Source organism: Serinus canaria, chromosome 1A (genome assembly GCF_022539315.1).
Source record: "Serinus canaria isolate serCan28SL12 chromosome 1A, serCan2020, whole genome shotgun sequence".
Taxonomy (NCBI): Eukaryota; Metazoa; Chordata; class Aves; order Passeriformes; family Fringillidae; genus Serinus; species Serinus canaria.
In genome coordinates, this window is record NC_066314.1 from 53,734,873 (window position 1) to 53,757,114 (window position 22,242).

Sequence of the window (22,242 nt, forward strand, 5' to 3'; positions counted from 1 at the left end):
ATGATCTTGGAGGTCTTTTCCAACCTAAATGATTCTGTGAACAGAAAGTAAAAAAATCAGCAGTAAACTTTCCTAATGGCTGACAGTGATTCACTCCAGCTCTTCCAGGTGCCAGATTCATTTTTATCTCCAGAATTACCCAGCTGACAAAAATACTTCTCAGTTCTGCAAGAGCTGGGGCTGCTCTCAAATTCCCATGAGAGATTTTCCTCTACAGGCTGTCACATATAGCCACAAAAGAAAATTAGATCAACTCCTTTCTGGAGTAATTTCAGTCTCTGCAGGACACACAAAAGCATGATTACCATTTGACTTTTTTTGAATTTTTTTTTTTTTTTTAAAGAAGGCCTATGAACACAGAACAGTGCAACATGTTACAGAGGAGAGCTGTATGGTTCCCTTAGACCAGGGACAGTGGGATACACAAAGGTGACAATACATTCATGCATCAGCAGAGCCTGACACCCACCAATTCGGGTATTTCTCATAATAAATACCAACCTCCTCACAGGAGAAAGAGGGGAACAAGCAAGGACTACTCAAGAGACATTTGCATTATCCAGAGAACAGAGACCAGAAGCTTCCAAGAACACAGATGAGATTGTACAGTGAGTACCAGTTACAGGAACAGCAGCACATCAACCTGCTGGTAAGCCCATGGGTAGTCCCCACCAGGAAATATTTTAGAGACAAAAAAAACCTACTTAAAAGCCATTTAGAGTAAAAATACTGGACAACTTGGTAATTCTTTAGGCTAAGGATTCCACACTGGTGTCTCTGCTCTCTCCCATATCCATATTTAAACTGAAACAGGACAGCCTCAACTCTGCAACTGCAGAGCTAGACACTTAACTGCTCATGCAACTTAGGTTTATTCCACTTTGAAACCTGAGATTTGGCACACATTTTGTAAGCCCTTGAGACTGCATCTCAGAGGCTTTAGGGAAAGAAACCCCAAGCCAGCCAGTGAAAAAATCCTGAGCAATGTGCCCTGCCAAGGGCATGCCAGGTGTCAGGGGACAGTTGTGGCAGCAGACAGGCTGGTGTCAGGAAGCCCAGCTGGCTCCAAGGCAGAGCCCAGCCTGGCTGCATCAAGCTACCACTGCCTGCACATCACTTGTGTGACAGCCAGCCTTTGCCACCCTCCAGGGAGCTGACAGTAGAAATGTTACAGCAGTGACATTTTAGGAATGTACTTAAAACCTGCTTTCATTCACACCCACCAAGGAAAAAGGAATGACCATACCTTCCCTGACATGCTCTGACAGCGTCTCCCTTTCCTTTTCAACAATGGGGCACTGGCATAGGAGTGCTCTCCTGCATTATCCTAGAAACACTTAACACATTATACAACTTCAACTTCTTGCTATGCATCAAACAGTGGGATCAATCAACATAGCAACATCTCCTCTTCCCCACAAACAATACATCTTACTCTTTATTAATAAGTATCAAATTGTCTCCAACATAAATTACATCCAAATTATGTAAGTTTCAAGAAAGTCAGATATTTTATGTACAATGTTTGTCTTCAGTCAGATAAACCTTTATAGTTTTAACCTGTAATATAAAAAGCTGACCTACATCAGTACCAAATAAAGCATTAAAAAGGTAACAAATATATAACATTTTAGAAATGCTCTCAGAACACAAAAGTTAATGGCGAAGATTTTTATAGTGCAGGAATCTTGGGTTTGCAGCTCTCAGACCATCTCTCTTTCCCTGCGGATGGCACAGCACAGAACCATACTGAATATCATGCCAACAATCTGGAAAGAAAACAAACAGATTAGAACTCAGGAAAGCAAAGCATGTGCTTTTATCAGCATGAGGACAAGCTGCTCTTCACAGTCCAGAGGTCACATTTATTCTGTATTTTTACACTTTACCATTCCCCACCCCCCAATCCCTAAAGTTCATTCCCAGGAATCCCATTCACCCCAGTACTTGAAAACAGATCACAGAATATGTCAAGTTGGAAGGGACCCACAAGGATCTTCAAGCCCTGGTACAGCAACAGAAGCTATAAACCACTGCCATATCTCCTAAGAAAGCTTTGATCATCCCAGCATGTGCTTTTCTCCAGAGAGGTCAAACACAAGTGCAAGATTCTTAGCAGCCTTGTTATTGCAGCCCTCCAGCAGAGCCTGTTGTTATATAGGAAAGAGAAGAATCCCCAACAGATTTTAGGACTAAGATGTGGGCCAGCAACATGACCAATACATCTTCACTCCATGTATACACACATCACTGATAAGATTTCACCACTGCTGAAAGTACAAGGAGGCAGATCCTAATCCAAAGCAGAAGCAGGTAGGCCTGAGACATCCCAGCCTCTGCACTGCCTCAGGGCCCTGTAGCACACACCTTGATCCTGTTGGGACTGGTCCTCAGTGGAATGGCCTTGTGAGCTGTGGGGCAGGCACTGCTCTACAAGACTTCTGCTCTGTGTATCCCCTGACCACTCTCTAAATAATCTGAAAACTTACCATCATCACAGCAATGCCAAGGCCAACTGCTCCAATGATGTTGAATTTGGATTTGAAGACATCATCAATGGCATCAGGGCAGGACTGAAATGGAACAGATGGTTCATTAGTGTTTTACACACACAAGGTTCATTGGAAGACTCATCTTTTAAAAGCTGCTTTGATCTGGTCTTTACTGGTCACATCCTCAAAGAGAGCCAGGGATGGTCCTACACAAGAGAGAAATTTTTTGCTGGAGAAATTTAAATCTACTTTTTAAGTACCTCAGACTTGTTAACAGCACCTTGACTACAGCAGGATTCCACTCTCAATCTGAACATGCAGTTTATCAGGCTTGGCTTGTTACTAATGGCTGTCAGCACTTCAGATGACACTCATCACTTATCAAAAGAGATTTAAAGCCACTCTTGATACTGCCAATTGCTACTGTAATTTTGCAGACACCTCATGAACCCACAGTGCATGGGAATAGCAGGACACCTAGGCTAGGATCCATGCCAGGGGCAGATTCATAGAGGGGTCAGTTTAATGTTCCCAAGACAAAGAATTACCCATGCAGCTAAAAAAAAAAAAAAAAAAAAAAAAAACAACAACAACAACAAAAAAAACCCCAAAAAAACCCCCAAAAAACACCCCCCCCAAAAAAAAAACCACACCAAAAAACAACAACCCACCCCCCCAAAAAAAACCAAAACAAAAAAATCCTTTTCCCAGAACAGACACATGCTGGCCAATAAAAAAAACAAGGTACTTTTACAGAGGTATTAATCTTTAAGAGCCTGGTAGCTGGTTAAAGTCTCATCCCAGCTTCTCTCCTGCTTTTTCCAGCAGCAAACATCAGCAAGCTGCTGAAAGCTACCTTTTTTTGTTGATGTTCCTTATTCAGTCTGGAAAGAAAGACTGAATCTGAGATTAAAGGGATATACTGGTAAGAATGAGTCAGCTCAATCAGAATACCAGCACAGCACTGCTTCTTAGAGGTACACTCCATTACATTTGTTTGATCTTGTAATCTATCCACTGTTTTTCTACAATTGGGAATGGGCATCACAAAATGAAGTCAACAGATGAAACTAAAGCACACATCACAATAAAAACAAACAAAACCTGCATGCAGTCTCAGCTACCCCCACACACTCCAACTCAGACTGCACGGACAGGACTAAAGATACAGACTGAAAAATCTCATGTGGGCAGATATGTGAATTGTTAATTAAATTGAGAAAAACCCAAGTCATTAATTGAATTCCTGCATGGTAAGAACCATAGACGGACTCAAACAAACTGCCTTGGAGCATAAACCAAGAGCACAGGATGTTTGTAAGGAAAAGAGGAAGAGGGGTGGTGAAAAACTACAAAAGCTGTTTTCTCCTGTTATTTGTGGTATTCAGGCACCTCTGCAGCAGTACTCCAACATGGAAATCTGATTCACAGAATTGCCTTCACAGTCACCAACTCAACCTGAGCAGGCTACCAACACCTCACCCCCTCCCTGTTCTTGCTGAAGCTTCAGACTTGCTCCCACCATAAACTCTACTTCTCCCTAACTAGAAGGGAGCTGACAGCTCCCAGTAAGCACCAGGAAAATGCAATGAGGAAAAGAAAGCTCTCAAGGCACTGTGAGTGGGCTTTTTTTGGCAAACTTTTGATCTCCCACCACCCACCCCAGCAGTGAGTCTGTGACACACAAACTGCACATTTCCTGAGCATGGTCAGACTTCTTGCTTGTTCTTTCTATAGTAACGGTGGATTTGTTTTCCACAATCAGCCTGATCAAAGACACAGACTGACACACCAGTGTGACATGGGCATTTCCCACAGACTGGGAGGGTTTCCTGAAGTGTGTTTCTCACTCTACCCACTGGGCAGGGCTGATGGTGAATTACATCAAGCTTTACCTTGATAGAAAATGACTCAGACAATGTCTTTGCTGGACAGGTATCCATATACTGCTGCTCCACAGCTCCAGTAAGGCCACAGCAGTTTAGCTACAACAGAAAACACAAAAAGAGACCCAGGTTAAATAATCCTTATTTTTGTTCAGTAATCTGGTAAAAAAAAAAGGGAAATAATTTACATTAATTTTTATTACAGACCAAGTCCCATCAACATGACTGCTATCAACCTAATTTTAACAAGCCTTTATTAAATTAAAGGACAAGGTTCTGAAATTAAGAGATAGATCTTTAAGTATACACAAAATCATTTTGGCAACCACCTGTGCTCCTTACAGACACAAGGCTGAACCCCTCACAGAAAAACAAGAACTAGTTCTAGACACTTCAGAGGGACAAAAAGGCATTCAGGACAAAAAGTCCTGAATTCATTTATACTACGAAGAAACATCTCCACAATCTTTGGTTTCTTCTAACTAGTAAAAAATTTGTACAGGGGACTAGGTGGGATGAAGAACAGTGTGAGGAGCAGCTGCATTACTGCCCAGATTAAGCCGAACCATATACTTACAGTGAACTGAAATGCTTTCAGGGTGTCTCTGGCACTTGTCTGAGCTCTCTTTCTGTAGGTGTCCATGTAGAACTCCTTTAACTCATCAATAATCTAAAGAAAAGCAAAGAGTTGTCTATTAATACCTTGTATTAATTATGAAACACTTGCTTTCAGCAAGTCAGTTATCAAAACTCTTGCAGCCTACAACACCCATTTTTCTGCCATGTATAAACAGAGGGTGGACAGAAGGATCACCTATTTCAGGTGAGAAATAATTGTACACTCACTTTAATAGCCACACCTAAACAGGTAAGACTTTCCCCTTCCAAATCTCTGACCTTCTAAGAGGAGTGAGAGAACCAACTCTTTGCCCACTGGCTACCCAAAAATATTCCCTATTCTACTGTACCCCAGAAGTTTCTATACTTCCCCATTGTATAACACAATGTGAGCAGAAAAGCAATCCTGGTCACTAAGCACGTGATTTTGAAACAAGACAGAATCTTTACTGCTTGGGAGGGAGAGGCCATATCAGGCATGCTTCAGGGGCAGATACACTCAGCTGTCAGCTGACCCAGCTCTCTCTGGAAGTGGTAAAGCCTACCAACCAGCCTGCTTCACCTCACAGCTCAGTCAGGTACTGTCTGGAGGGCACCTCTGTGGACTCTGGCTTCCCTGCTACAGCCTTGTGTTTAAATATTAGATTTTTTTGTGTTGTTTTGCTTGAATCAGCCTTTTTCCCTCTCCCCCATACTCCCTGGGCAATAAAGATTTGACTTGCACTGGTATAGATGTCAGTGGATTGCTGACTGTGGGCACATTCATAGAATTATGGAGTGTTTGGGGTCAAAAAGGACCTTTCAAGATCACCTAAGTCCTGCCCCTCTGCCATAGGCAGGGACACCTTCCACTAGACCAGGCTGCTCAGAGCCCGATCCAACCCAGCCTTGGACACTTCCAGGAACAGAGCAGCCACAGATTCTCTGGGAAACCTGTTCCAGCATCTCACCACTCTCAACTTTTAAGAGCAACCTACCTTTTCTTTATTTGAAAATCCCCAGATCCCAGCAGCAATTTCAAGGGCAAAAATCACAAAAAGGAAGAAGAAGAACTAGAAAAGAAAGACCATGTTATTAATGAAGGCCAGAACACCACAAACTGGCATCACACACGTACACTGCAAGTTTCTCCAGACTTGAGGAATCTGTCACTCAACCAGGTTGAAATTGGAGGTCTGAGACATTGGTAACACCAGGAAAAAGGAGACTGGGTCAGCACTTCTTCCCAGGAGCATTGGAAAGTCTGGCAGTGTTCTCCAAGCACCAGTCCTGCTTTTTGATCAGTGTTAATTAAAGCAAATTATCTGTTAACTCCAGCTTTGAAGCTTAGTCATTCAGACATATCATAACAGCTGGCACCAATTCTTTACTCTGGTTTGTCACTCCTGCTGCTTTAGGAGTCATTACTTAATTCCTAGCTCACCACCAACTCCCAGAGAGCTAACAGTCATTTTGTTATATATTGCACAAAACATAAATAAAAGTGTCCTGTCTCTCACTGACTACCAGATCCAAAATACCACTATAATTTAGGAGCACTTTAAAGAGATACTCAGAATTAGAAAGGGCTAGAGGTGTAATTTTGCAACAAATACTTGAATTTAGGTTCTTCTGTGACACAGAAGGGGAATTGTTCTTCCAGTAGCTATAGATGCTGTATTGCACTAAATAGTTTATCTAGCTGTTATTTTTGCACTGGGTGTTTGGTAATTTGCACTGATCACATGGTTTGTCCCATTCCCCCCCGCCCCGACCCTCACCCCCCCAAAAGCCTCGGTGGTGATGGTTTACTCCTCCCCTCACCCCTTCCTCACTTGTGTCCCATTGGCTGTGGCCCCCTTCCTCCACCCCCCTTCCCCTGAGCTTGAAATCTCAGGAGGAGACCCCCAAGTCTCCTTTTTTCCCAGGACATTTCCTGCATCCCAAGGTGACTCCTATCAAGGAATAAAATAGGACTTTGGTCCCAAGGAGAAGAGTGCCTCCAATCTTTTACTTTTGCCCTTGTAAAGGCTGTGAGGGTCCAGAGCTAGCTGGATCGGACCCAAACACCCCGGGAGATCAGCCTTTACATATAGTGTTTGACTTATATTAACTAAGTCTTCTGGTTATTTGGATGAGTAGTTTTGCAAGTGTACAGATGTGCACTAACACAGTAAGCTCTACTGCTAATCCCATTTTGAAAACAATTACTCCAGTAATTGGCTTGCAGAGCAGTTGTCAACTAGAAGAGCTCATCCTGGGATAATGAAGAGTAGAGCCTTGCTGTTTCAAGCACTAAATACCACAGTTCTGGTCTCAGAGATTAAAGATTGCACTACCTTCAAGAGTCCAGGATGAACTGTGTAGCAATGATAGCACTGCTCTTATCAATATTTTAGTTCTGTGTTACCAAAACTCCCAGCCTTGACACTTCAGTGTATGTCAGACACATCCAGTCTCTTGATATCATTCTCTGTTCAAATGCAGCAGGATCATCTGAATTTCAGGCCAGAAATGAGAACTATATTTAACATTTCAGCATTATGTAGGTGACCATGAGTTTAAACACACTGATTGTTCTGGGTCCACAATCTGCTGCCCTTGAATTACACAGTAGTATTTTCCTTCCTTTCTCATCATGCAGCTCAAAAATTTAAGCATTACCCTGAGCACTTACCAGGCCAAGCATACACTGAGATTCCTGTGATGCACCACAGCAACCCAAGAAACCAACCAGCATCATAAGGGCACCAGCTCCAATAAGGATGTAAACACCTAAGGAAGAGGAAAACAAAGGTGTGCAGGTCATTGAGACCTCAGCAGCAAGGTATGAAATTAACTGCTCCACAAATAGCATTGGTAGGTTTTGCCAAGGTTTAAGTTTCTTTACTGAGGTGTTTCAAATTAAAAAAAAAAAAAAAAAAAGGTTGAAAGTTAATTTTCAAAGCAAACGCATCTGAAAAATTGATATATAAAACCTTCAGTTTGACACAATTAATGTGTACCCCTACTGCAGTTTCACAAGCTTTAAAAAACAGGCAAGATAAAGCCATCTAATACAGCCTGTCAGACACTTTTTGCAACAGGCTCAGAGCCAAGAGTTATTAACTTCTCCTCAGGTGAAGACAGAAACAACTGGAATAGTGATTTATCAACAACTGCAAAGTCCTGAAGCAGATGCTTCTTCAGATTATAAAAAGTGTCAGAGCTTGTAAACTATTCTGCTCAGAAATAAGGTGGTGAGTATGTTAAAGCAGAAAGAGCAAACATTTCTGAGGTAAAAGGCTCCATTTACACCAAATCCTCTGGCTCCTGAACTTGGGAACAACCAGCCTAATCATCATAGCTGTGAGCTGGAGACAGCAGCAAGATGTGATGAGCAAGAAAACTCCCAGAGGATGGCAAATATTACAGGGGTGGTGAAGCGTCAAAGAACCAGCACAAAGCACGTGGAACAAGCAGGACACTTCTATCAATGGGGACATAAAAACAGTTCAATAAAGGGAGCTAGATGTAAGCTTTTGCAAATTATATATTCTAGATGCAAACCAGTAAGATTAGCTGCCAAAATAACTCCTTGATGCAGTATATGCAAGGGATTAAGCCTGACATTTCTTATCCGGAGGAAATTCCAATATGGACTTTTTAACCTGAGCTTAACTTTTTTCCATTTTGATAAAGAAGAAAAAAAAAAAGTCCATTAGTACCACTTATTCCAGACTGAGTTGCACAGAAGGTAACTTTGAGGTAACTTGCTTTGTAACTTACTGCAGTCAGTAACTACTCCCAGAAAATTATGTTAAAGCTGAAATTCCTATTGAGCTTTTTTTTAAAACTCAGTTAAACCTACAGAGATATCAAGCAGGTTCCACTGGAACCAGCCAGTAGCTTAAGCATCGCACCATAAAACTTTTATGTTTTAGGAGATGAAAGAGTTGTTTTACACTACCCAAAGTAAGACTTGTTAAATATTCAGCTTAACAGCCAAGTTTAGATTTCTGTTCTTTTTCAGAGGTCTCCTTAGAAGCATCTTCCTGGCAGCTCCAAGAGCCACCCAGTTTGCTAAGATGCCATCATATCAAGGGCAAACCACAAATTTTCTCACAGATAACCTGTCTGCATGCCTGTAGCTTCTTCATGAAGTCCCGTGAGCATCTCAATATTCCCAACTATGCTCTCCACACCATTCCTAACAGTATTCCCTGCAGGCACAGGCCACCCTAGGACTAAGACTGCAACATAAATTGCACCTCCTTGCAAGTGACCCTTCAGACGCCAGCCTGGGAGTTGTCACAGCTGAGTAGCCAAAGACAGGAGCCAGTTTTTGGCAAGAGAAAGATGAAGCTATCCTTTAAAGACTTTAAAGACTGCCTAATTAAAGACTGCCTAATTCCAACCTCCTGCCATCGGCAGGGACACCTTCTGCTATCCCTGGTTGCTCAGAGCATCATCCAACCTGGCCCTGGGCACTTCCAGGGATGGGGCAGCCACAGCTTCTCGGGCCAACCTGTGCCAGGGCCTCAGCACCCCCACAGGAAAGAATTCCTTCCTGATATCCAACCTAAACCTGGTCTCTGTCACTGTGAAGAGATTATCTTTGTCCTGTCATTTCAGGCTCTTGTCCAGAGTCGCTTTCCATCTTTCCCGTGGGCTCCCTTCAGGTACTGAAAGGCCACAGGTTACCCCCAAAGCCTTCTGTTCCCCAAGCTGACCAATCCCAATTCCCTCAGCCTTTCCTCATAGCAGAGGTGCTCCAAGGGTCTGAGCACCTAGAGATGACAATAACCAAATTATGTGTGTTCCCCAGCCCAAGCTTAAAACTGACTGTAGAAATCAAAATCAAAGTTCAGATAAAATACACTTCATTTAGGAATTCCTATGACATTAATAAACTAAAAATGTGTGTGTCCCCGAATTAATGACCTTACAAACATCTTCCACATGGTCTAGCTAAAGCTACATTGATCCATGCTGGTTGGAATAATTCTCATATGTACCAAGATATTTGTGCATTCAGTTCAGGATGAATTAGGAGATGTGGGGCTTTAAGAGTTAGACAACAGTGCATGTGCTCCTTCTAAGAGATGAGGCAACAGAGGTGTGTTTTGGGTAGCTCAGGTTGGTCACTCTGGAGAAAAAATATTAATTACTCAGTTTAGTGTGAAACTTTGCTGAGGCATAGGGTGGTGAGCATCAGGAAGAAACATCCTCTGTGTCTTCCAGGAGCCTCTGGGATTACAAAATGTTTACTGATAGCAACAGAGACAATTTACTGTGGGAAAAAGGCTGAAGAGCCAAGAACCCACTCATGCAGCAGCACTACTACTGTCTGCACAAGAGCTCACAGGGGAAGCTGCCCCCAACACCAGCCAGGGGAAGGTGTTCTTGCAGTGTTTAGGGCTGTTTTGCCTTTTTACCCTTTAAGAAAGGCCAAGGTTTCTGAGCAGCCTGGAAATCAGGGCACAAAAGTGAGACCTATCCTCTGAGCGATCCCTCAGCTCACCTGTATAAAACTTCGTGTCAGATTCCAGTTCAAGGACGCTTTTGGTTTGTGAATCAAAGTGAAGCCATAGTCCAACTGCAAGCACTGCTGTCCCTGCAAGCTGTAAGAAAAAGGAAGGCTTGTTAAGTGATAACAACTAATCCACCCAGCCTTGCATTAGTAACAAAACCAGAAGCAAACACAGGATACAGCTTTTATTTAAAGAGATGGTGACAAAGTACAAGCATAAAAGGATGGGGATACCAACACGTGAACAAAGTCCCAGACATGAGGCGCCTTGTTGACAGAGGCATTTGCACAACAAACTCTAATGGCACAGGAGAACAATGCCATTCTGTTCCTTTCTGAAAATATCCATGGTTTGGCCAAGTGTCAGTATTTCCACTGATCCTTACATGCATTGTTTTATTCTGGGTGGATGAAGACATTGCATGGCGTAGTGACCTTAACGCTTCATACTGAAGAGCAAGTGTATCACAAGGAAAAGTGTCTTGTAAGGCCAGCTGGAAGTTTTAGTGCATTAAATGAACTGCTGAGAGTTCAGTCTACCATGGAAGGGTGTTCAAGAAGAGTGCCACTCTTGCCAAACATGATAAAACCAACCCATTAAGTGATCACTCTGACAGGACTAAGAAAATACCAGCTGCAGCAGCAGAACATTGCTGATCTGGAGCAATACAATAGAATTTTAGGTAATATTTAGTTCTATTTCTGTATCATCTCTACCTGTATGCCTCCAGGTTCCTCTTAACATTGGTGTCTGTTTGCAGCAAGTCACTTTGTGTATAAATTAGCCTCTGGATGAAAATCTGGCAAAAGCCACAGGAAGTGTTGCAAAAAAGAGGAAATTGCACTCTGCTAAGACCAATGGCAACAGTTTGCTTGGAAGAGACTGAATCCTCCCTTAAAAAGAGAAAAAATGGGGTTTTCTTCCGTGTAAAAAATGAAGAAGTCAGGACAAAGTATAAAGCTGGAGTGTGCTTCTCAGCTCTTCCTTTGAAGACCATTTATTAAAGAAAGCTCTACAAAAGTGAGATGAGGACAGAAATCCCAAACATTGCAGCAGACATTAAAAATTTAAACTTAAGAGTGAGCAATAAGTTTATGAAGTCCGGTGCTTTGGTCAGGCAAAGCACACGTGAAAAGCAAAACTAAAATCCCAACAAGGCCTGACCTCGATAAGAACGTCCTTGCAGAAAGAAACAACATACCTGATTTACCTCTAAGAAACTGGAAATTGCATAATAATGGCAATTTTTAATGGGAATATGGGCAGCATTCCCTTGGTGAGCACCCAAGGATACAACATCCCTTCCACATCAAGCCAACCTTGAGAGGTGGGAGGCCCAAAAGCCCCTTCTCCCTGCTGTGGAAGAGCTCCTGCTCACAGACAGCCCCAGCTTTCCTAAACCAGTTTTTCTTGTATGGCAGGAACCCAGTGCCAGGCCTGCTTCCAAGAGGAGCTGCAGCTGGGGAAACAGATCAAGTGACACACAACCCAAAGAGCCAAACCTACCTGGAGGATTCCAGAGCTAACCAAAAGGCCTTTGTTGGTGTTTCTGGTGCTTACTCCCAAGGCACACCTGCACACACCTCTTGCTTGCCTTGCTGGGGCTACCCTGACAATATGATTAAGTTATGCTGGAGCACCTTGGTACAACACAGAATGCCACAATAGCATCATTATTTCAATTTCTTGTGCCACAGCTGCATCCCGAGGGGAGGGAGAGGCACAAAGGGAAGCTGACAGAGAGGGCTGCTGCTCTACCTGCTCTCCAGGCTGCAGCACCACTTCAAAAAGCCTTTGCCACTCATCTCACCTCATTGCTTCAGTTCAAACATCAGAAAGGCTTAGTGATGGAAAAAACTCTGCTTTGAGACTGCTTTTAAGTCACCTAGTATTTAATAACACTCTGCTGGAGGCTCCCTTTCCTGGTCATCCAGCAGTTGTCAGCTTTTATAGCTGATCCAGATCCCCATCGTTAGAAGAAGCCTAAGGCCTCTGCTGGTTTTGCCAAGAACTCACAAATTGTGAAGCCACAAGCCTGAACACCCAGCTCTTCTCACCTACCAAATTAATTTACAGCTTGACAAGTTCCAGTGCTTGAATAGAGAGCTCTGCAAATGCAACAGGGCACAAAAAAGGACTGTAAAACTAAAGAAACTCTTAAGCCATACTGTAACCATGCAGAAAAATCTTAAAATTCCAAGCAAAGGAATTTTAAGCTCAGTTAACACCCTCCAGAAACAAACTGGTCTGTTCAGATTGGGCAGAGATGATGTACATAATATAGCTCCTTTCAAAACACAAATTTAACTCTTCCCCACCACCACACAGTGGTACATGGCATGTTTTCTCCTTGAAAAAGTAATCACTCCGTGGGAAAGATTAAGAAGGTGCCAGGGAGACAAGAGACTTACAGGATCACAGAACAGTGATAATACTTAATGCCAGTAAATTGCTGCACAGCACTAAAAAAAGGGGCAGAATTAAACAGAGTGATAATTCTCTGCATGGTGGATTAGAAATAAAAGGCAGCTCCTTTATGCAAGAATAAGAGACTTTCTGTCTCAGTTTATTAAGGAAACCAGACTAATGTTCTCAGTTTGTGCTCTTCCTACCCAGACCGACCACTGAACTAAAAAAGGCAGTTTTAAAGCAGAAGGCAAGAAACTTGAAGCTTCAAGTTTCCATCAAAACAAGGAAGAAATGAGGACACAGCAACACCAGCCTCTGAGGAAAAGCACCACGGGCACTTGTCAGCACCTCTGGCCAGTGTGGCACACTAGAGGCTGAGGCACTGTCACCTCCCTGCTCACCCACACTATGCCAGCAGGATGGGATTTGTGCTAGGATGGTTTAGGAGCTGTGTTTTTCCTTCCTGGGAAATGGACGCAAGGCCCCCAACCTCGGCTGCACGGAAGCAGATCCACAGATAATCTAATTGTTGGGTTTTTGTTTGGTAATCCAAGGGGATTCTCCATCTAACAGATCTATTTTGTCACAGGAATTGAGCTGCGTTTCCAAGCAGCTCTATCCTGCACTGAAAGAGAAATTTAGCCAGAAAAGAACAACACTGTATTCCTGAAAGTAATCAGTTTTGTCTCGTTTCACACACACAAAGAGAATGGGTTTGTGTGCTTATCAGACAGGTAAGTAGTATGTTTCTGTAGTGACAAGTACACCAAAAAGACCTCAGAAGACAGGGTAGGAGTTTTTTCCCAATCTGGCCAAAACATGCAGTTAAAGAGACACTATACTGCTCACTATCTGTTTTGGAGATGTTTGTGGCAGTGATTTTTCAGTAACAGCATGTCCTGGCACAGTTACACAATTGACTTCCCCACTCCGCAAACTAGCCTTCCGTGTTTTCCCTAACCACTACTCCCAGCTCATTCCTGCTCTGCTTGGATGTTCCACGGCTGCAACAATGATAAAACTACCTGGCCACTCCTCTCCTAGTCCTGTGGAGGCTTCTCAGGTTGGTTTTTTTTTTTTTCATTACATGCAAACACACCCCCTTTGCCCCTAAAGCTCACTCCTATATACAGCTTTCTGCCTGTTGCAACAGGAAAAACACTTTTTTGGTCTATCTTCCGTTCTGATACAGCCCTGCGTGTTCCCTAAGTGAGCCTCCTGTGCAGGACTTCTCTCACCCATCCAACGGCTCTGGTGCGTCCCCCTTGCTTGGCCTCTGGGTACATCTAAGGGTGTGTCCCAGCCTTCTGTGTGAGAAGAGAACTGAGAAAGGACCTGAACCAGTCAGGATACACCTGAGATGAGAAAACCTGTGTATCCTGGAGGCAGCAGCCGCATAGAACACTCTGCCTTCCTCCCCTTACCCTCCCTGGCTACCTTGAGCATGAGTTCGGAGTGTGCCTCAGCTCTGAAAACGACCAAACAATTCCCACAGGATTTCTGACCCCCTTTGACACCCGAGGTTTTGCAGATACGGCACCCCAGCAGAAGGCTTTCACGGGAAACCCCTAGATTTCATGACAATGCCATAAACACGTGTTAAAACCTTGAGGTTTAAACAAAAAAAAAACCCTAACCACCAATTGTGTTAACACATCCCATAGCAGCACAATGTTTTGGAAAGCTAGGAAGTTTATTTTGGATTTAACCACTATTTTGCAAGGACCATTTTGTTCAGTCCATTCTGACCTTGTGCCCTTGTTAAGAGACAATCACCTTGACAAGGGCCAAGCACCCCACTTGCCTCAGACATCTTGGAGCATCTTATCTTTCCACAGGCAGAATCACCTTTTAAGGAGCTCAAGGTCCAAGAACTTACTAAGTCCTCAGAAAGTCCTTTGTCTGTCCCGGCAGACAAAGCTTTGGGAAGGAGACACCCTCCCCCTAGCCCTTCCTCAAGGATGGAAGCAGGGATAGGGAAGAAATCAGGCAGTTCAAGAATGCCTGATAAGTGGCTCAAAGCCTGTAAAAAAAACGCCCTTGCACAAAAAAAAGTCAAAAAAACCCAGTGGGTTTTGCTATTTTGACACCTTTAGGCCAAGTTTACGTACAACCTCTACTAAGCTCATGGCATTACCTCCAGCAGAAGGTAAGTCATTATGCAAAAATAAAGAAGTCAGTAAAAAGTAAATAGTACTTTCAGTGTTGTCAGCTATGTATGGTATCTAACAGAACACTTTTTCTTGAAGAAGGTGTATCAGGCCCAACACTACTGTTCCATATATAGGTTTACACCAGGCTGTGACAGGAAGATATCAAAAAGTCACCATCTTCACTCTATACACACTTGAACTTTTAGCTAAAATTCTGATTGCATAAGAATTTACTTCTGTAAATTCTTGTTTTAGACTGAACTAAGAAAGCCAGGACCACCAGATCTATAACATTCCGAAGCATGGGCAAAGAAATTGAGAACCTTATGAGTAGTAATGAACTGTTTCTGTCCTTTTACTGGCTGATACTCCATAAATAAAACCCCATAAACACTAACTACAAGGGAGGCTCAACATCACTTCAAACCCTCAATTACAAAATTGGTGTTATCCACAACAGCACAGGTTTTCAGAGTTTTGAAACAGCTCCCCTAATACTTGTGCTATGTGGGCTTGCAGTTATACAAGAACTGCAGCTATTTTCAAACTAGTTTGGAAAACAGTGGATTAGAAAGGAAGTATTTTCTTTCTGCTTAGCTAGTTTCAAGAATGTTGTGGCCTATGTTAATGCCACAGCACCTTTTGCAATAAAATGGTGCTCCAGTACAGTTAGGAGCCGCATTACAAAATTTCTGAAACACTGCCAAGACTAGTACCCATTTCAGACAAGTTCCTATTCAGAAGCCAGTCTACTATTTGCAATTAGAATTGCAAATAGGAGCCAGGACTGCTGGAATTATAAGTAGCTTCACATTGGATTTCTCAAGGCAACATACTCCAAACTCCATTCCTGACTCGACAGAACTTACTGGAGTCAATATACACTGAGCTGGAGCCCAAGGAGCATTAGAGTCTCACACTGTAACCAGCAACTGCATCAGTTCATTACAGAAAACAAAAGCAACTAATTTCTGGGTTTTTCATATGCACCTGCATATATACACACTAACAGACACATGTATATTTCCCTGCCCATCCTGCAAGTCCTCTGCTGGAGGAGGAAAGACCTTCGGAATTGCTGTTCTTGGTGCACAAAAGCAGCTGAGATTATGGCTCAGAACAAAGTCACAGGTATCTTCAAACTACAGAAGGAAAAGGGCTCTCCAGGCCTAATTCTGCTCATCTTACTTTAGCAGGCACTACCACACAAAAATGCATTTATTCATAAAACCTATGGCACTCTGGAGAGTGGGAAGTCAGGACAAGAGAGCTGCCCATTAGTGGAAAGGAGCAAAAAAATGACTGCTCAAAACTTCAACATGAACTTTGCCTATGTGCTTCAGCACTTGCTTGCCTAAAATACATTAAACCATAAATATTATTCCACAAAATCTACACGGGGAAAACCCAGCACTGAAGTTTAAAAATGCAATGCAAGTTTAGCAGCCAGAGGCCAGTGGGAGAACTGGCAGGCACTTGCCTGGTGATCCAAGTTCCTAAGAAGCCCGCAGTTTTCCTAGGAAAAGACTTCATCACCAGGACCAACAAGCCTGAGCAAACCCAGGGAGTTAAAGCAGCACAGCTAAAGGCAGTCGCTCATTACACAACTCAAGGCAATCCAGCATTGCTCACACTAAGGTTGGTCCAAGGCAACTTTGCTAAGACCACTCCACTGCTCATTTAAGGAACTAAATGTGTTGCTTCCATTGACTTTTTGCCAAGCTCAAGCCAGCCTGGTGGGGAAAAAAAAAAAAAAAATTAGTTCTGTATCAGGCTTGACACATACCTCCCGCACCCCAAAACAGCCCCCAAACTTGTATTCTTAGAAAGCAGACTGTCAGGGATGCCAGGGCCAGCACTGGCCATACCAAGACAGTAGAGCTGTTTGCAAACCTGTGTGGGAGAACATCAGCCCCAGCAAGGACAGCACAACAGCAGCGAGAAGCCTGGTGCCTGCTGCAACACTCCATCCTGGAGCCTCTCTCCCGCGGCCGCGGGGCTGTGCGGATGCCCGGCTAGGGTGCCTGCCGCCCGGCTGAAGATGGCCACATGAAGTGCCACTCCCGGATTCCCTCTGGAACCCTGAGTAGTGGTTACCGTCTGCAGTGTGGGTGGCACAGGCGGGAACTTCAGCAAAGGAAGGATGCCTGTATAAGTACCAAGGATCTTTTAATCTTCTTTCCCGGTGGGTTCAGGGACAGGCAACAAAGAAAGGTTCCCGGGGGGGGGGACGCTGATAAAGGGAGTGGGTGTGATAGGAAGAGACACAAAGCTTACAAATAGCAAGGACCCAGGGAGGAGCACGGGTTACAGCTAAGCCACTGAGGATCACACAGGGGAGGGGAAAAAACCACAGGGGCAAATCATACATCAAATTAAGGAATGACTGACACAGAGAATTCTCGAGATAAGGGGGGTGGTTACCATGACAGGCAGGGGAGGGGGGGCAGCTCCAATAAGGAGAAACCACTGTGAGGGAAGTACATGGGGGGGAACCGAGGACCAAACCATTACTGAGTTACAAAAGGAATAACTGATTCTAAAAACACACAATGCCACACCATCCCAAGAGACAACACAGCCATCCCTAATTCCAACAACTCAGAGAGGGGAATGAACCCCAAAACTTACAACTCCATGCTTAACTGGACTTGCTGCAAACATCCAAAGGAGTCCCCTTCCTTCCATTTAGGCCACAAGCATGTTTTAAGCCAAACTCTGAAGCCCCAAAAGTTTAAGAGAATACCATGTTAGTGCCCAGCCTTCCCAGCTGAAGAAAGGCCATTAGATCAATCAAGCACAAGATCCTCAGGAAGGGTTAAGAGAACAGGACAGAAGGTAGCATTTCCCAGGACCAACCTCCTGGGCTACATGTCAAGCACTTAAAGATCATGCCAAGACACAGTACCTTGAGAGAGGAAAGATTAAGAAAAGGCTGCTGAACTCAGTGTTAGCAGGTTTAGATTATCTTAAAGGTCTTTTCCAACCTAATTCATTCTGTGATTAGCCAGGTATGCCTTGACCAACCTATTCCTCAACATCTGCTAAGCTGACAGTATCACCACTTCCTTTTTCAATACAGTCAGGCCCTACCTACTGCCTGGACAATCATGATTCTAAGGATCTCTAGCACATTTTCACGCTGAAGATAGAGTTGCTGATGACAGAAACCCTCCTCTTTCTCTCCTGAACATTACCAAGTTCTACTATGATCCTCTCAAGACAGGCAGATGACCAAAACAACCTGCAGCACTGTGGGACACAAGCATGCAATGGATTTTGTGAGTTTTACACACGATATTCCATCTTCTCTCAATCCTTAATTTCTAAAGCTGGTTTTGCTCTGTTGACACTGAGCACTCACCTGGTGCTTTTGTAAAACCATCATAGATTCTTTTCTCCCAAGGCCTCACTGCTCCATGGCAGCAAGCTGCCCCTGAATCATTTAGTTCCTCTCTCCAGGCAGCTTCCTGCTGGTGCCTCCCATGGGAATTACCTGATGCCTGCCTTTGGCAAGAATCTCACCCTGCAGAGTCAGACAACCTGCTGTGTCAGCACGCAGCCATCACCTCCATCACCCTGGACAAGGGGTGCCAGCCAGCACCCCAGCAGTACTCCCTGTGCTCCTCCAGATGAGGTGGGCCCATACTGACCACCACGGAGTTTGTACCAGCACCACTGCTTCTTCTCTGCAACAGCAGAGCTGCATCTCACCACAGCCCTACCTCCACTCCAACAGCCATCTCGTTGTTGCCAGGATCCTACTCCAGGACTACCTGGTTTTCACAAGAGGCCCGAGATTTCCTGGGGACATTGAACAAGTGAATCAACACCAACCAATCCCTGCCTTCTCCAACATTCAGGCTTTTAAAGGCTCCAAGGCAGCAGCTTCATGAAGTCTGACTTCCCCTTGCAGTAGCCAATGTTCCTCCTATACATGTACACCAGCTTTTAAAGAATCTTCTCCTTGGCTCTTTCCAGATACTCCATATGTGTTACTCTCTGAGTATCCCAGACTACGATAAAGCAAAAAAAACACAGCCTCCAATTTGCTGCATTCCAGCCCTCCAGCACTGAGAAGGGATGGTGAGCAGGGGAGTTACCTAATCACCACTCACTTAAGAGTTCTGAAGTGTTTTGTGACCTTGGAGAACTGTTAATCAAACATTTGCTGCTGCTCCTCCTGTTTCACCTCCTTTGCACCAAGAGGTCAGTTCAAGCCTGTGCAGAATTCAGAGTCAAAGACAGGTTATGGCACAGAACTCTGGTAAAGTCTTCCCCAGTAAAATAAAGTCTAAAGTCCTGCCAAACATGGCTCCCAAAACTTTTATACCTGGAGCTATTACTGCCTGTAAGGACTCCCTGAGAAACTCCCTTTTCATCATGTGTCTGAAGAAGGGTATCTTACTTGGGTTTGCTTTTGCAAATTACTCCTAAAGCATTCCTTTGGCTAATGTTACTGTTATTTTATTAGGCTCACCAGCATTTATGAACCTTTATCGCCTTCCTTTGGATACAGCTTCAACTTTGAGGGTTTCTCTTTTTATTTCAGTAACTTGCTTTCCCAAGTTGTATGAGCCTTTCTGCTTCCTCTTATCCTTGTTCACTCGATAGAAGCAAATACATTCCACCTTATGCGGCATCCATAGTCATCTGCAGGTTTGGTGCAGACCTGAAATTCCTGACCTATCCTTTTGAGGCAACTTATTTCAAAAAAAAGGAGGTACAGAATTGCACTTGGGCACAGCAAGTTTTGTCAACATACTTTCATTACTTCACAGACTTTTCACATCTGCAAAGCCATAGAAAAACATTAAAGCCTTTTTTCTTTTTAGGGTGGTTCTTGCCTTTTAATGCTGACAGACCCAGAACACTTTTCTTTTTATGCTGTTCAGTGTGGAATAACCCAAGATACAGCTACTTTATTTCTCCATAGAGGACACAAGGTTTGCCCCCTAAACGCCCTCCAACTGTTTTCTGCAGGCCACAATGACATGTGGTGGTCCCCATGAGTCAAGGACCACTCCAGCTGGTCAAACACACACTTATCTCTGGCTGAGCCAAGCTGCTTGCATTTCACTGCCTCTTGGGGCCTCCAGACACTTACTGTGATGTCCAAGATGCATTTATTTATCTCACTTTCATTCTTTTTTCTTCCTCTTCTCTTTCCCACATCCTAGCTCCATACTGCCAGCCTCAAGAAGCCAACTTAAAAAGCCATCATCTCTCAGCTCCTCTGGGCAGCAGCACCACTCCATCCACTCTGTCACCAGTACAATTCTCTATTCACAAGCACCCCTAAAGGTAGGAGTAAAGCCTCAGCACTTTATTACCATGACACTCCCAAGCAACAGGCACATCCCGAGCTAAACAAAACCCCCCTTCCCTATTCTCAGCCTATCCCCAGACAACAAGGTGGTGAAACTCAGGTTAAGATCTTCTTTGAGGCAATGCCGTTGTCACACGAATTTTTGTCTCATAAAATACTCCGCATAAAGTCTGCAGCTTTGAAATAAACAAACAAAAAAAGCACAAGGCAAACTATGAGTACTTCAGTCTCTTTTAAAAAGTTTAGAAGCTCACTGACTGTAATTTTCAGGCAGCGCTTTTTTAGACTTTTCCTTCTGATCACCTCTAACCCTGCAAATACCACACACAACCTTGCTCACAGTCCGGCGAGTCCCGGGTGGCAACACAGCTTTCCTGGGTCAAGTTCTGCGCAACGTCCCTCAACTACAGCTCAGCTGTGTAATCTCAACTCTGCTGCAACCAATTTAGACATCGAGACCCCAAGCACTTTACCCATTAACACAGCAACTTCGCTCGTCCCACGGGCAGTGCTGCGACTGACTCCAGACGCGGCTTCTTCCCGCAGCTCCAACCTCATTCCACCGTGGCAAACAGCCCAGAGAAAAACCAGCTTTTTGAACCATACACTTTGCTCTTATCCATCAGGCATACAAACAGCTCTCACAGTACTTTTCCATGCAGGAGCCAGCGCTAAATCCAAGTGCCCACGCCCCGAGTGCTTGAGGACAGCCCCAAACTCTCGGCTCAGCCATGCTTTCTCATGCTGCCTCGCCAGCAAGGCGTAGTAGGGCCAGGAAGCACACCGGAGACGTGATCTCAAGGGGTGCCAGTCTGCTCCGAGAGATTAAACCCGAAGGGAAGCCACAGCTCCTACCAACACGAGCAGTTCACACACACGACAACCACGGGAGGAGCCGGCTCACCCCGGGCATAGCCTCGGCACCGGGAAAGCCAGCAGGGAGCCCGACCTGCACACAGAGTTTTAGGACGACGATTGTGTGAAGTGCTGGGGGATGCTCAGTGGGGGCGGGCTATCCACAAACCCAGCATTCCCTCCCTGCCTGACCATAAGCCCCCCAAAACGTGAAAAATAAAGCGGTAAGCACCCGGGCACACACCCCTCTCCTTCCGGGGGGCAGCAAGTGGAGAAAACACCCAAAACTACGCATCAGAAAAGCAAACAAAATGCGGGTCCCGGCGCTTCGCCTCCCCCCCTCCATCCCTGTCCCACGGGCTCCACGCCAGGCAGCGCGGGGGACGCAGCCCGAGGCACCTCACCCAGAAAATGAAGTTGAAGCCGAAGAGCAGGTACTTGATACACTTGGTGCCCCCTTTGACGGGCATGGTGGCGGCTGTAGACACGGTGACCAGGCTCCCGCACTCCGACGCCGCTGCTTAAATGCGGCCCTGCCCTGGTGTCTCGGGGACTCCCCCGCCCGCCCCCGGGGCCGCCCCCGGCCGCGCCCCGCACCTGCGGCCTCCCCGCTCCGCCCCAGGCCGGGCGGGCTCCCCGCGCTCCGGCAGCGCCACACGGGGACGGGCACGGCCATCCTTGGGGTGGGTGTGTCCCGGCATGGAGGGGCAGCACGGGGAACATCAGAGTCCTGGTACCGGCCCTGCACGGCGCCGCCTCAGCAATCCTACGCTGTTCCTGGAGTGTTGTCCAAATGCTCCTGGAGCTCTGGTAGGGTTGGGGTTGTGACCGCTTGCCTGGGGAGCCTGTTCCGTGCCCGACCATCCTCTGGGTGAAAAACTTCGTCCTAATATCTAATAAACCCCCCCACCCCAACACGACCCGCTCTTGCATAGATCTCAGAATCCTTAGGATTGGAAAGGACCCCTGGAGATCATCCTGTCCAAACCCTCTGCCAAGGCAGGGTCA

General features: G+C 44.9%; 1 protein-coding gene across 2 annotated transcripts; it reads right to left on the reverse strand.

The window, feature by feature from the left end:
- Window positions 1–1,411: 1,411 nt before the first annotated feature.
- On the reverse strand, window positions 1,412–21,801 carry CD9 (CD9 molecule). 2 transcript variants are annotated; one of them, XM_030238230.2, is made up of 8 exons: window positions 21,639–21,801; window positions 10,479–10,578; window positions 7,653–7,750; window positions 5,974–6,048; window positions 4,956–5,048; window positions 4,388–4,477; window positions 2,490–2,573; window positions 1,412–1,769 (listed from the first exon to the last, which is right to left on the reverse strand). In XM_030238230.2, the coding sequence occupies exons 1-8, from the start codon at window positions 21,702–21,704 to the stop codon at window positions 1,704–1,706; spliced, it is 672 nt and encodes a 223-aa protein (XP_030094090.1). In that variant the 5' UTR covers window positions 21,705–21,801; the 3' UTR covers window positions 1,412–1,703. The 2 variants fall into 2 exon arrangements, with proteins under 2 accessions (XP_030094090.1, XP_018774082.1); XM_018918537.3 differs by lacking the exon at window positions 21,639–21,801 and adding an exon at window positions 20,853–21,077.
- Between the last annotated feature and the right edge of the window lie 441 nt (window positions 21,802–22,242).